Source organism: Platalea leucorodia (genome assembly GCF_965183815.1).
Source record: "Platalea leucorodia genome assembly, chromosome: 2".
NCBI lineage: Eukaryota > Metazoa > Chordata > Aves > Pelecaniformes > Threskiornithidae > Platalea > Platalea leucorodia.
Window position 1 is genome coordinate 109,097,541 of NC_138824.1, and position 13,204 is coordinate 109,110,744.

The following is a 13,204-nucleotide window of genomic DNA, read 5'->3' on the forward strand; positions in this document are numbered from 1 at the left end:
AGGAAGAAGAGAGCAATTCAGCCAAGACATTACTTGCCTACCTAGCATTGTCTCCTCATAGATGCTTCAAAAAGTTAGAAGAGTTTATGGGACTGTGAAAGACAATTCTAAGAAACAAGACCTGTGCATTTCTTACCAGCTTTCAACCATCGGTTCTTTTGGTTTTCAGTTTCAATGGTTTCTTGTGTTAGCTTTCCTTGAAATTTGAGTTCAGTCTATTACAAGAATGACAGAGAAAGAAAGGTCTGTGGCACTGAGTATTTGGATTGTCAAGGACTTCTGAATTTTTATTTGGTGCAAGAGCCCTCCACAGTGACTTGCTTTTTTAAAAGAGCTTTTATCTATGCAAAACTTATGAGGAAAAGTTGCTTAGAATAGATTTTCTTGAAAAAAAATTTTTTGAAAACATGTTATCAAAATTTTGAAAAAAAAAAAATTTACCGAAGTTTTTTCTTGACACTCTTGAACCTTTTTCTCACAATTTACTTAGCAATAGATTTCTTTTTCACTTGTATTAATGTTAAATTAAGATTTAATTGAAGTTCTGTGGGTGGCCCAAAAGTTTGGGGTTTGAAATTTGCTTTCAGCAAAAAGCTGGGAATTTTCATGGCTACAGGTTTTGTGGCCTGTGATTGACAACAAATAAGTTTTACTTAGGATACTCAAGACTTTTGTTTGTTTGACTTTGGCAAATAATATCAAGCAAAATGAAGCAGAAATTCAAAGCTATCTTAATACCTTCACTTTCATTTAGCCTCTGGGCTGTTTTTCAAGAGGGTATAAAGGACTTTTGCAATTCTCCTCTGTGTCTTTGTTGTAAGCCTTCTGTTACACTTGCTTTTTCTCCCTGTGACTTTGTCACCAAATCAAGGACAACGGAGGACTGAAAAGTCCTTGGACTTCCCTATTTCAGGGAGTCCAAATTCTGTGATGAATGGCAAAAAAGTATTCCACTATGCAAAAGAAAAAGATGGCTTTATAAAACTTGCCTTCTCTGCCAACAGTGACCTTCAATCTCATTGCTTTTATTGCATTACTGTAGAGCCAAGAGAGAAAGGGAAGCATTAGGGACCAGCTAGACCATGTACCACAGCGCAGTGCAAATCTGCTGAGGGATAATATCCCTAGGTCTTCCGAACAGCAGCATACCTTCTTCACATTCGAGTCCCAGCAGAACTTGAAATGAAGGGTGCAGTTAGTGCCACAAGGCTGAGTGACAGAAAATGAGAGAGGAAGAGGATGATTTTCTTGAGGTTGTCCAAAGTCTTACTGAGGCCTGATGGTGACACAGAAGGAGATAAATCTTAAAGCATTTCTCACTCTGAACCCTTTCCTCATTTTCAACTCATCTCCTTAGCGCACCTCTCTCTTTCTTTTCCCCATCACTTCCTCCCCTCCTTCCTCACTCACTCCCCAAAGAAAGATTTCAGCTCGCTCACCCGTGCCACAAAGCAGTGGTGTGAAGTCACATCCTGATAGAAAAAGGAACTGCGTAACCGATGTACGCTTGTTCAGTACGCTTCATTGTACTTAGTTTGGTTACAAGCTGGTAGCAGTAGCACATCAGCTAGATAAATCTGAATTAAAAATGTTGAAGAGAAAACCATCTAACGTGTCTGATAAGGAGAAAAGTCAAAAGCCAAAGGTAAGAATGTTTCATTTTCATTCTCAATGAATAATTACAGGAATTCTTAACAATTTTTAAAAGGACGATTTCCTTTTAAATCCTAGCTTCAGGATTTCCTGATATGCTAGCAAGTGCCTCAGTGGTATAATCTCAGGAATCTATTTGTATATACTCACTTTATAGAAGTAATGATCCAATTCAAGGAACCATCATTGTGAAGCTGCTAGAGCTGTGCTAAAGAGTCCTGGTACTGGACTTTGTCTATTGTTAGATGCTCTGCATAGGTCTTTGAACAGAGGGGCTCACAAAAATCCCCTCCCTCCCTTTCACCTATGATAAACTGATGATGCCCCACAAAAGAGTGTGAGAATCAGTGAGAAATTAGAAAAGCTATTAAATTTGTTCCTTATTTTAATAAGTTTGCTTCTGCATCATCGTAACTAAAGGAGGAGAGGGTGCTTGGCAATCAGTGTTTGTCATCTTTATTTTTCTGGGAATTATTAGACTTTCAGCCTGAAATAAATACTCTGAATAAATTCCTAATATGCTACACTGGACACTTTCCACAATCTGGAATTGCAAGCAAGAAAGTGAGAGTTTTGCAAGATGCATAAGGATGAGTCCTGTGCTAGAAATTTATTTTCAGTCCCTGGACTGGGTGCAGAATGACCTTTGCAAGTGTATTGTAAGCCTGAAGAGAAATGGCTACTGCTAGACCTGAGCACATCAGTATCCATTTCTATTTCAATTTGCCAGTGCTGAAAATTTAAATAAGAGATTAGAAAAGCCTTTTAGTATATCTCTGCTCTCAGTAACTCACTGTCTTCTGGCTTACAGACACATCTTCTCATTGTTTGGGAATACACCTCACTTTTTGATTTCTGGGTCCTAAATATTATTGCAGACACTATTTCAGCAGGAATGTCTTCTGGTTTTACTCATCATTGGCTTTTGTGTATTGCACTTGCAGTTTTAGACTATGACTCATTAACAATTAAAATGAATGTTTTTTCCATGGATTTGAAACAATTCTAAATCCATTTTCCCATGGATTTAAATGGGTTTTTAAGCATTTTAACTGGTTGGTATGATATGTATTTTCTTCTGTTCAATCATCATACTGTTTTTTAAAGACAGGGCAGAAGCATAACTAATATCTAATTACACTATAGGTTAAGCAAGAAATGACCATGAGAGGCTCTGTGGATGGGCTTTGCTTTCCTGTCTGTTAAATAATTTCAAAAGCAAGTTTTGGTCACTCCTTCTTCCAGAATAATACATTCCTTAACAAAAGTCTGATGTTATTTTTTTTAAAATTTTTTTTCTACACACTTAGTTATTCATTCATGAATGCACTCCATGCTATTAAAATGCTGGATTGTGGCTTCTCAAAAATATATATATATATCATGGTCATGGATTTGATTCCCCATATGTGTAAAGCAGGGCTAAAAAGAGTCTAACCACTTGACTGAGTGCCAAACCTGCTGAATTTGCTGTGCTGATTTTGTCTTATTGTAAATGTTTACAAAAATGGAAAGGTCTTGGTGAAGTGGCTCAGGATGTCTTTCTGCCTCAGCAGTGTGCTTTGAAACACTCCACCTACTGTAGTCCCACTTTTGCACAGAATTGTGTAAACTTTCCACAATGAGAATGCTTTTGCTGAATGTGCTATTCACAAAAAGGGCGTGAGAGGAGACAGCCCCACGTCACACGGAATGGAAATCTTAGCTTGTTGTAGCATGTTTTGAAATATGCCCCGTGAAAGTAACGCAAATACTAAAGTTGCTTAATACTGAATTAGGTAACATGGGGCACAGGTCCTTACCTCCCGACAGAAGTTACAGGATTTCACAAGTGACTTCCCTCGATCACTTCCTGGCTGCCCCTGCTCTGCACAGCAACATTTGGTACCTCCTCATACTCCCAGAGCAGGATGCCATTGTCACGGTGGAGGTCTTGGGCTACTTGGGCTACTTGTCTTTAGGCACCTTAGATGTCCCAGTGTCTCCAACACATCCATATGGGGCTGACACAAGACCTATGGGAGAGCCATAAAGTCTGGACTATTAAGTGAAAACCAGGTTTGTTACCTTAGGCCCTCAAAGAGGACACCAGAAAGATCTTTTTAGGTAACTGAATCTTACCCACAGTGACCAGCTGTCTTTATCACAATTGGATGAACTTCTGTGCATTAATTCAAGTGTTTCACCAGGATTTTCTTTTTAATCCTTTTGCTTTTATTACTTTCTAATGTGAAGAATATCAGCATCCAGTTGTGCCTTTTGATAAAGATGAAGGAATATCATGCAAGGCTGGTGTTAAAACCCTTCTCGAGGCAATTCACTGTCCCTGTATAAAGCCTCTAGTAGTGGTGGGCAAGTCAACAACAACCAATGCAGAACTAACACCGATTTTCAGTATCTAACTGCCAGTTCTGTGTGTGCAATGAATTTACTTTACTTTATTGATTACAGTGGTGCTTAAGGGACTTCTGCAGATGCACTAGGTGCTGCATAGACAAAAAGTAGCATCTTACAACTTTCAGTGTCTGCTATGAAAGAGTTGATACTTTTCCATTGCCATGAAATAGTAGTGTTGCAGTTTGTTTCGTTATACAGAAGGATTTCTGTAGTGCTGCAGTCATGCTAATAACTTCTTTGCATATCTGGCAGCTTTTGTATATGCATGGATATGCATATAACTACTGTATGTTTTGTATGTAAACTAAATAAACAAACATTCATTGCTAGGCAAAAAAAAATCTACACCTGGTGTCATCCTAGAGAAAATAGGGAGAAAAATGTGAGAGAAATATTTTCAAAAGACATACTGGAAGGATTCTGATCTTTTGCCAATGTTTATCATTGTAGCTGCACGTACTGCCACGGAACTGTACATTTATACCTTGTACATCAGCTGAGGACCCAGGTAGTTGAACTATAAAGGAAAAGTCCTAAGGCTTAAAAATATCCTGCTTAATATTGAAGAAATTCAACCAATTGAAGGGCTAAGCTCTCTATTTCAAGGCTGTCTAATCTAACCTATCTGTTTATCCAGGACCTTAAATGACTTTCTATCATAACAGAGGCTGTGCACCTCCCGTCAGGGCATCCACCAAGAGGCAGCTCTCTCTCTCAGCGCTTCCTTCCAGTTCTCACCTGCCCCCCTTTCTTTTCTGTCAGACTAGACGTGCCTTGGTTTACACGGCATAGCTGTTCTGAGCTGCAGTATTATTTGTGGGCAGGTGAGGTCAGACAAACAAGGTCTTGCACCTAGCCCTGAGGTTTGTGGTCATGCTGATGGCTGGAGTCAGCCCAGCTCCATCAGCTCACTGCAGGGAGAGCATGTATCTCCTGCACTGCTGGAGTTTTAGCTGCAGAGCAGGAAAGTATTGTAGCAAGTGAGGGAAGGATGCGTTTACCAGATGTGTTTCAGCTATGAGTTTGTGCAGTCTGTCCCACCACCCCTTGGAGAGCTGGGGAGGAGAGCAGTTGACTTAGAGGATGAAACAGACCCCTAAAATCACTTGGATTTTAGCCTCTTTGGCCCTTGTGATGTTATAGATGTCAGTGCATCTGGGGAGTGGCATGAAGCAGATTTAGAAAGATGGTAAGAAAAAACATTCTAAGAAATTACACAGGATCTAGTCTTCTCTTTTTCATATGCTTCAGGCAGCACCATATCCTGGCACCATACAAATGAAACACCATTTCAGCATTTCGCAGCTACTCTGCATTCCACTTTGCACTGTTTTACACATTTGATCAGGTGCAAATGACAACGGAAGTTGCAAATAATCTGTAAAACACCCCCGCATTGTCTTCCCCAGTCACGGGACCTAATGTGCTGGGTAGAGCCTATTTCTTTCTCTCTCAAATTCCTATGGACATAGCAAACTTGAGAACTGCCTGATGATTCTTGGCTTTACTTCAAGCTGAAGCAAAGACTACTTTGTGCCACTGCTTGACTGAAGAAAGTCTTGTGTCATTATTCTATATGACAGTTGATCTATGTTTATGCTAAAGGTTTGAGACGTTTTTGTTTCCTTATTCTGCTTCCAAATGCACTTGGTGCTTGAAACTCAGCTTACTTCTGGTGTGTAAGACAATTCAGGGTCAATGCCTGGGCATTTTGTTTAGGCAAAAATATGTCCAAGCTTCTAATTAAATCAATATTCGCTTAGTTAGGTGACAAACTATTATTTATTTTCAGGGTTATGAGAAAATATTGTCAAATCCAATGGGAGGAAATATTTTAATGTGCAACTTTGCTCCCTAGTACTATTTCATACCAATAATTTTCCTTTTTATAAGCTTTAAATGAAAAACCCTGCCTTGACGGAAATCAATGCACATTTTTGCAATAGACTTGAGGCCAGGATTTCCCCTTTTTATATATTCTTCACAGAAGGCCTGATCCTGATTTTGATAACACTTAAATGAATAAATTAGCTGTGATCCCATTGATTTCAATAGGATTTGTCATCTGAGTAAAAAGTTTATTGCTTGCCTAAGTGTTTGGAGCCTGTAGTGCAGACAGATGCTATAAGCAAGTTTTTTGTGCTGCTTTTTTCTTAGACAGTGGCTCGTGACTCTCCAATGGCGAATACTTATTAAAGAAAAGAAAACAGAAAATAAGCACAGCAAACCTAAACACCAAAAATAATTCAAGACATAACTAGATCTTCTGGAGGACAAGATCTGCAGTGAAGAGATTGCTCAGTGTTAATGAATATTAACTAGGATTTATCCTTGAGTGGGGAAAGCTGAGGGTTTTAATTTTATTTCAAAGGTAAAGACCGGTAGAGTTCTGAAAACAGCAAGTTTTATATCCTTTTCTTTCCCCCTGAAATTTTGAGTGCATAATAAATGAGCCACTGCTAATGTCACAGATGCTAGTTTTCACAACCATGACTGAAGTGATGTTCGTTTCCATTTGCATTTCATTCTAACAATGATGAGAGGTGATGAGTTGATGATAAGCTGTTTTCACCGTACTGCCCGCTGTGCAAATTTATGCTTATAGGCAAAGATGACACATAGTTCTGTCATTAAAGGTCTTTACTGCATTGCCTCTTGCAGAAAGACTGTTTGTCAAAATCCATTTGAACTCTGTTAAATAAGCAGAAACGGATGACAACATCTGGGAAGTAGTTTTAAGAACCTGGTTTATAGTGGAAATACCTATGGGCCTTTATCAGGGACAGTTCAGAGAAAGAAAAAATGATACTTGTAATAACCATGTATGTGTAGATGGGGAAAAAAGGGATTGCAGGTGACACTTCAGAAGGTGTTTCCTGTCTCCCTCAGGCTTCATAAAAAACTAGAACAAGGTTAGAGTTAACCTTGGGTTATTTTTCTTGTGTGAGTGGAAGGCTCTACAATCATATTACTGCTCCTCTTACTTCTGGTATTTTTTCTTCATTTATATTATCATCTTGCTTCTTGATCATCAGCCAATTTTTTTTTTTTCAACAGCAGTTTCAGAAAGTTGTTTGTGTCTTAACATATATGTTAGCCTATCTCTTCTAGTAAGGTCTTGAAATTTGAGGAATTTTGTTTTCTCACCAGAAAGTAAGGGTCCAGGGTCTTTGTGGGGAAAGAACAGCTGTCTCTCTCCTGCCCCTTGCCAGGAGGCCAATTAGGATGTCCAGACTTCACATTTTGATGCTCAGATCAGCACACAGGCTTGTTGAGGGCTTACACAACTCTAGAATAGCTTGTGTGCCAAAGGAAAAATGACATCTGTGGCCTGGTCCGGTCCTGGCTTCTTTTGTGTGTTCCGTTGATTACAGCACCTTTTAAATTTTGACCAACTTTGAGCAAAATTCAGGTCATTTCTTATTTCTTCCCTGTCTTAGTTTTCCTTCACTAGCCAGGCTTAAGTCCCTAATAGCAGAATATTTTAAAACAAGTCAGAGCAAATTTCCTGAAGGGAATATTTTCACATTAATATTAATTTTGCTTAGAGTAACAAACCCAGTGTGGTTCTCTGTTGATTTCCTAAGCAAGCAAGAGCATTTCAAGATGAACCACCTTCTCTGGCCATTTTTAGAAACCAGACTATCAACCACATCATTTATAACTACTGTCTGATAAATACTGTAGCACAACTACCAAGGTGACATAAATCAGCATTAGTTGCCTTCTAATTCTTTAATTAGCTTTATAGAGCAGTTGACTTACTTCAACATTGCGTTTCTAGGAAACTCAAAATACCCCAAATTAAACATTGGCTAGGATACCTGTCATTGCTGGAAAAAAGCAGTAACTCTATGCGGGCAGGACAGGCAGAGGATGTGGCCTACAGTTTTCTGTAGGTTTCAACACTCTTCTAGTAATCTGTGTCAGGGCATAAATCCAGACTGAAGTCATTATAAAGCCATCACTAGCCAGCTGGTATAAGCAATTTGTGGGTGGCTACAAACACTTTATCCAGAAGACTCAACCCCTCAATGTGTGGGCAGAAACCCCCCGGCAATACCTACTGCAGAGAAGGAAAATAAAAAGTCTTCTAGGCCTCTGTAATCACAATAGCCCTTTATCTTCTGAAAGCTTGGAACAGAGACAGCAGAGTTATTTCAGTTCTTAGAAACAGTTATACTCTCTTCCACAAATTAGCAATGTCAGTGGCTTTCCTCTAGACATTTTGCTGCTTGGCACCAGGCTACAGATTATATATGCTCCGAATATTTAGCAGGTCATATGTCCTTTAAACCATCCTAATGGAAAACTTTGTTTCATACACCAGATGAAGGCATCCGTGTGCATGTGTGTTGATAATCCACAGGAAGATGAATGACCACCTACCTTTTTCCCCAAGTGAAATCTCTCCTGTATACTTGCTTGCTCTTACCTTTCTAGCTTTTTACATCTTATTGCACTTACAGTGTGCACAAGCGCACGTTCTTCCTTTTTTTGTTCTTCCCAAACTTGAGACAGAAATTCCAGCCTAGGGAAAAGTCTGGAGATTTTGAACTGCTTCAGGGAAGCTGCTTCTTTGACTATACATATTATACACCATCATACTGCCACTTTTTTCCCCATACCTCTTTGGTTTATTCCATGGATATACAGAAAGCTGGATAACGACTTCACCTGTATGCAGTCTTCAGACTGCTTAGTTGTCAGTTGTAACATCTACTGGCATCTTTCTGGTAAGCTGAACGTCTACAGCAAAGTGTCTGTCATCTCTAACACCACCCAGCATTGAGGATGACAAGAAGCTTTTTCTGGGAAAAAGATCTAGTCATCCACCTAATGTTTTGCACCTTTATGTCTTCTGAATGGAGTTTTAGTCCCTTTCCCACCCTTTTATGTCTTCATCTCTTTTATAATCTTCACAAGAACAACCAAGCAACCTCACGCTCCTGTCCTTGATTTCCATGGGATGCTGAAAGGTTACTTCCTTGAGAACCATAGGAAGTTGTAAGTTCCCCTACTTGGTCATGCTGACCTCACTCAGAAGGTGTGGTAGGTTTGCTGTTCTTTCAGGTGTGTTGAAAGGTAAGTGAGATATGGAGCTACTGGAATACTTGAGTACTCAGTTTTAGGTTTTTCTGCAGGGGTTCTCATGGCTTCTTCAGGGAGAAGAGAAGCAGTAGAGGAGTGCTGTTCAACCAGAAAGCATGGAAAGACTATGGTGCAGTTTCATGTCTTCCTTTTACCACTATGATTGAGATAGAGACGGAGCTTTGTCACTGACAGCCTGCAGCCATGAGACAAAGAAATCGGCTTCACTTAGCAACAGCACAGCCAAAACCATATGTGTGAAGATGAGATGACAAAGTGGCCGAAACAGCTGAATTAGTTCATGCAGCTTGACTCTCTGCTGCCTTCACCTGTGCAAAGTGGATGCTGAGCTTTACCACTCATGAATTGCTCTCACTTGCCACAGCTGCACTGTTTTTCTCCTATACTTCTGTCTGTCTGCCTCCTTTTTAAGGTCAGATGTTAAGTCCAAAAACCGCTTCACAGAGCTAGAAAGGGGACATGGTTCATTGATGGATGAGCAGCTCAGAGCCTGTGTAGAGGGTGTGTGAAATGACTGATGATGGTAGAGTAGGCAGTCAGGTCTAGTCACAAGTACTTGGCAAGCCTCTTCTGATATTGTCTGTTGGGGTGTTTCCATTATTTTCTTTCTGTCTTTAATGGAGCTTATATTTGCTTGATTAATGTCTCTTTGGTAATTGTGTCTACATGGGTAAAATATTTGAAAACTATGTGTTTGGGATTTTGGTTAATATCTGAGGGAATGGGAAGAGCAGACATGTTCCTACCCATTCATGAAAGCTTAAACACCTTGTAGCTGGCACAATTTGGGCTTCACATAACACCTCAAAGCCCTCACTGCTCTCTGTGCCTTGGTAGCATCATCTCATTGGCGAGTGTCTCTCAACTACGTGTGGTTTTCGTGGAGCAGGGTTGGGGTGAAAAGCTTAGTCTCAATTTTGTTGTGTGTCAGAATGAAAACACATTTCAAACATCTAGCACGTTTGTTTTTCATGAGATGAAACTGTAGTTTTCCACTGAGCTGTGCTCTCAATAACCCCATGCCACAGAGATAATCGAATGGAGAGAGGGGAATTGATGTGCCCATATGTCCTGGTGTCGGCTGGAACAGAGTTAATTTTCTTCCTAGTCGCTGGTATAGTGCTGTGTTTTGGATGTAGTATGAGAATAATGTTGATAACACACTGATGTTTTAGCTGTTGCTGAGTAGTGTTTACACTAGCCAAGGACTTTTCAGCGTCCCATGCTCTGCCAGGTGCACAAGAAGCTGGGAGAGAGCACAGCCAAGACAGCTGACCCAGACTGGCCCAAGGGCTATTCCATACTGTATGACGTATGCCCGGTATATAAACTGGGGGGAGCTGGCTGGGGGGCAGCGATCACTGCTTGGGGATGGGATGGGCATCGGTCAGCGGGTGGTGAGCAATTGCATTGTGCATCACTTGTTTTGTATATTCCATTATTATTATTATTATTATTATTATTATTAATAATAATAATTTCCTGTTCCTCTGCTGTCCTGTTAAACTGTCTTTATCTCAACCCATTGGTTTTACTTTTTTTTTTCCCCGATTCTCTTCTGCATCCCACTGGGGGGGGAAGGGTGAGCAGGTGGCTGTGTGGTGCTTGGTTGCCGACTGCGATTGAACCACAACACCGTAGTAGACTAGTATAATTTGCTGTACCTGGTACTCGCAGTGAGCTGTTGATTGCACTCGTTTATTTCTGGTATAAAAGTGACCTGAACAGAATCAGGATGCTATGTTGTCTTCAGATGACTAGATTTTTTTTCTGGGATTACAGTTATAGAACTTATGCTACAAAACCCCCCCAGAATTTAACGTATCATAACTTCTGCACTAAGAAGTATTCTTACGCAGTGCTAAATCACTAGGAAACACTGAGCTGGAAACCTTCTTTCAGCTTCCATACTGGTCCAAACCCAAAAGCTTATTGAATGTATTTTATGAGTTCAGTATTTCCAAGGAGCATATTTTAGATTCCCAGGCATATGTTGTGCAAGCATGTCCAGTTTTCGAGGCCTGCGATGCTGCAATGAAATGCCATGTGTGCTTTCTTCAATTGGGACAATAGGGATAACTTTGGCCCGTTGATGGCAATAAGCCAACACTGGAACTCAGCCTTCTGACAAGGGAGGATACATGAAGGAGAAAAAAATGGTGCCCCTGGTCATCATTTTAAAGGAGTCAAAAGTTAACCCACCGTAATGAGTATAGTCTTGTTTGTTTGTTTGTTTTCTAAGATAAAAATAATGTAAATAAATGGACATATAGATTTGATGAAACACTAAAATTCACAGTGACTGATGATAGATACTGCACTGAATTTTGCTTCTCTGCTGTAGTGCATCTCCATTAAGGCAATTTCAGCTAATCTCACTATGGATTCATTAATCAAGTGTAGTCAGGATGTCTGAAGGGAGATAATGAGGGGGAAAAATTGGCCTATTGTTTGGATCTTATTCTTCAGCTAATTAGTTTGTTTATCATGCTCCATAATATTTGTACCCCGATAAATAAGTTCCAGTCGCAATTAGTTATCATAACAGATGACTAACACATCTTTATCTACTTACAAGTTCAAAATTATTCCATAAATAGATCAATTAACTTTGTGTTCTCTTTACATCGCATGCCTATACAGATTTCCAGCCTGCAGTATCAGTTAACAGTGAAATGGAAACAAGGTGGACCAGTAGGATTTTAAGATTTTTTCCTTTTTTGCTAAAAGTGCAAGCATCCACAGAGACAAAGTCCTTAATCCTACATCTTTTTCTCTAAGCACTACCATCCTAAATGCATACTGCATTATCAGCAGTCTCTTAGTGCCTTCCAAAATCTCGCCTCTAAAGAGCCTAAGAAATATTTGTTCATTTTTTACTCATTTTTTACTCATTTAGGATTACATACTGTATATCTGCCCCACATAAAGCTGTCACTATATTACTTTAATACACACACGCAAAAAAGTTGAGGTTCCAAGAGCCCAGTGGCGTTGGAGACTGCTGAAGATGGGAATGTTTATAAGCTCTGTGATATTAACTGCAGCACTCAACCTCAGGTGACATAAAGCATGCAAAAAAGAACTTTCTGTCAGTTTTATTATTTCTAAAAAGGTTCCCCTTGAAAGAGAAGAGTGACCTTGCTCTGCTGAGCTGACATATGCCACTGAATTAATGGCTAAGCTTTGCTGTAGGGAAGCTTGCAGAAACATTACAACTCCAATGGCTGAGTTTGCTGTGAACATTAATCAGGGGAACCAACATGATGTATCAAACACTCATTTAAAAGTAATAAAAACTAACTCTCTTTCTCCCCCCTCCCCCAAGTTTCTTAGAATTAGCTTATTGTTGGTCATTACCTGTTGTCAAGGATAAGACTGCAGGACAGCAGTAAAACTTGTATAAGGGTTTTCTGAAGTTTGCTTACTCTTCAGAAAAAACAAACGAGCTTTTGGGATGGTCAGATTTAACCATGACTCAGAGGTTATTTTTTAATCTTGTTTCCCTCTGGAAGGTCATCTGAAGGAACACCTTCCACTGAAAACGTGCCTCTCCCTAGCAAGGAATGCAGGAGCTGCCTTTCATTCTCAGTGACTCCCTGGGAGCAGGACCAGCTCCCACGTCATGCATGAACAAAGCATAAGATAGGCAAGGAGGCTCTCGCTGCCGTTGAAATAACCCCTGTAAAGGATCTTGTATGGCTGTGGTACAACGGTTGAGTCACGAAGGCTCTGACCAAAACACTGTCACACCAGGCAGGAGTATTTTCTGCCTATCCCCTGCTGCTCCGCTCCGGGGTTGGCAGGCGAGCATACTGGAGTTGGTAGCTGTGGCCGCTTCTCAGGCTTGCCGAAAGGAACAGCAAAGCCCTCGGACACGCTGTGTCTCCCCGCGCTATTCTGCATGCGGTCTGTGTATAGCACGATGAGGCGGTAGGCTCCTTATCACCACTTCTGCTCTGGCGTGGGAGCATTCGTGGTAGTCACATGCGGGAGATTCCCACCTCCACTGGGGGAGCGCGCCAGCTGCCCCACTCCGTGT

The 13,204-nt window shown here is 40.4% G+C and overlaps 1 protein-coding gene across 1 annotated transcript in view; it reads left to right on the top strand.

Annotated features, from left to right (window-relative positions):
* Positions 1-1,529: 1,529 nt before the first annotated feature.
* SAMSN1 (SAM domain, SH3 domain and nuclear localization signals 1) overlaps positions 1,530-13,204 on the top strand; it is a 36,771-nt gene continuing 25,096 nt past the window's right edge. Inside the window, exon 1 of the mRNA XM_082333233.1 lies at positions 1,530-1,645. Coding sequence (XP_082189359.1) covers positions 1,589-1,645 — 57 coding nt within the window. The 5' untranslated portion in view covers positions 1,530-1,588. The remainder of the gene's footprint in view (positions 1,646-13,204) is intronic.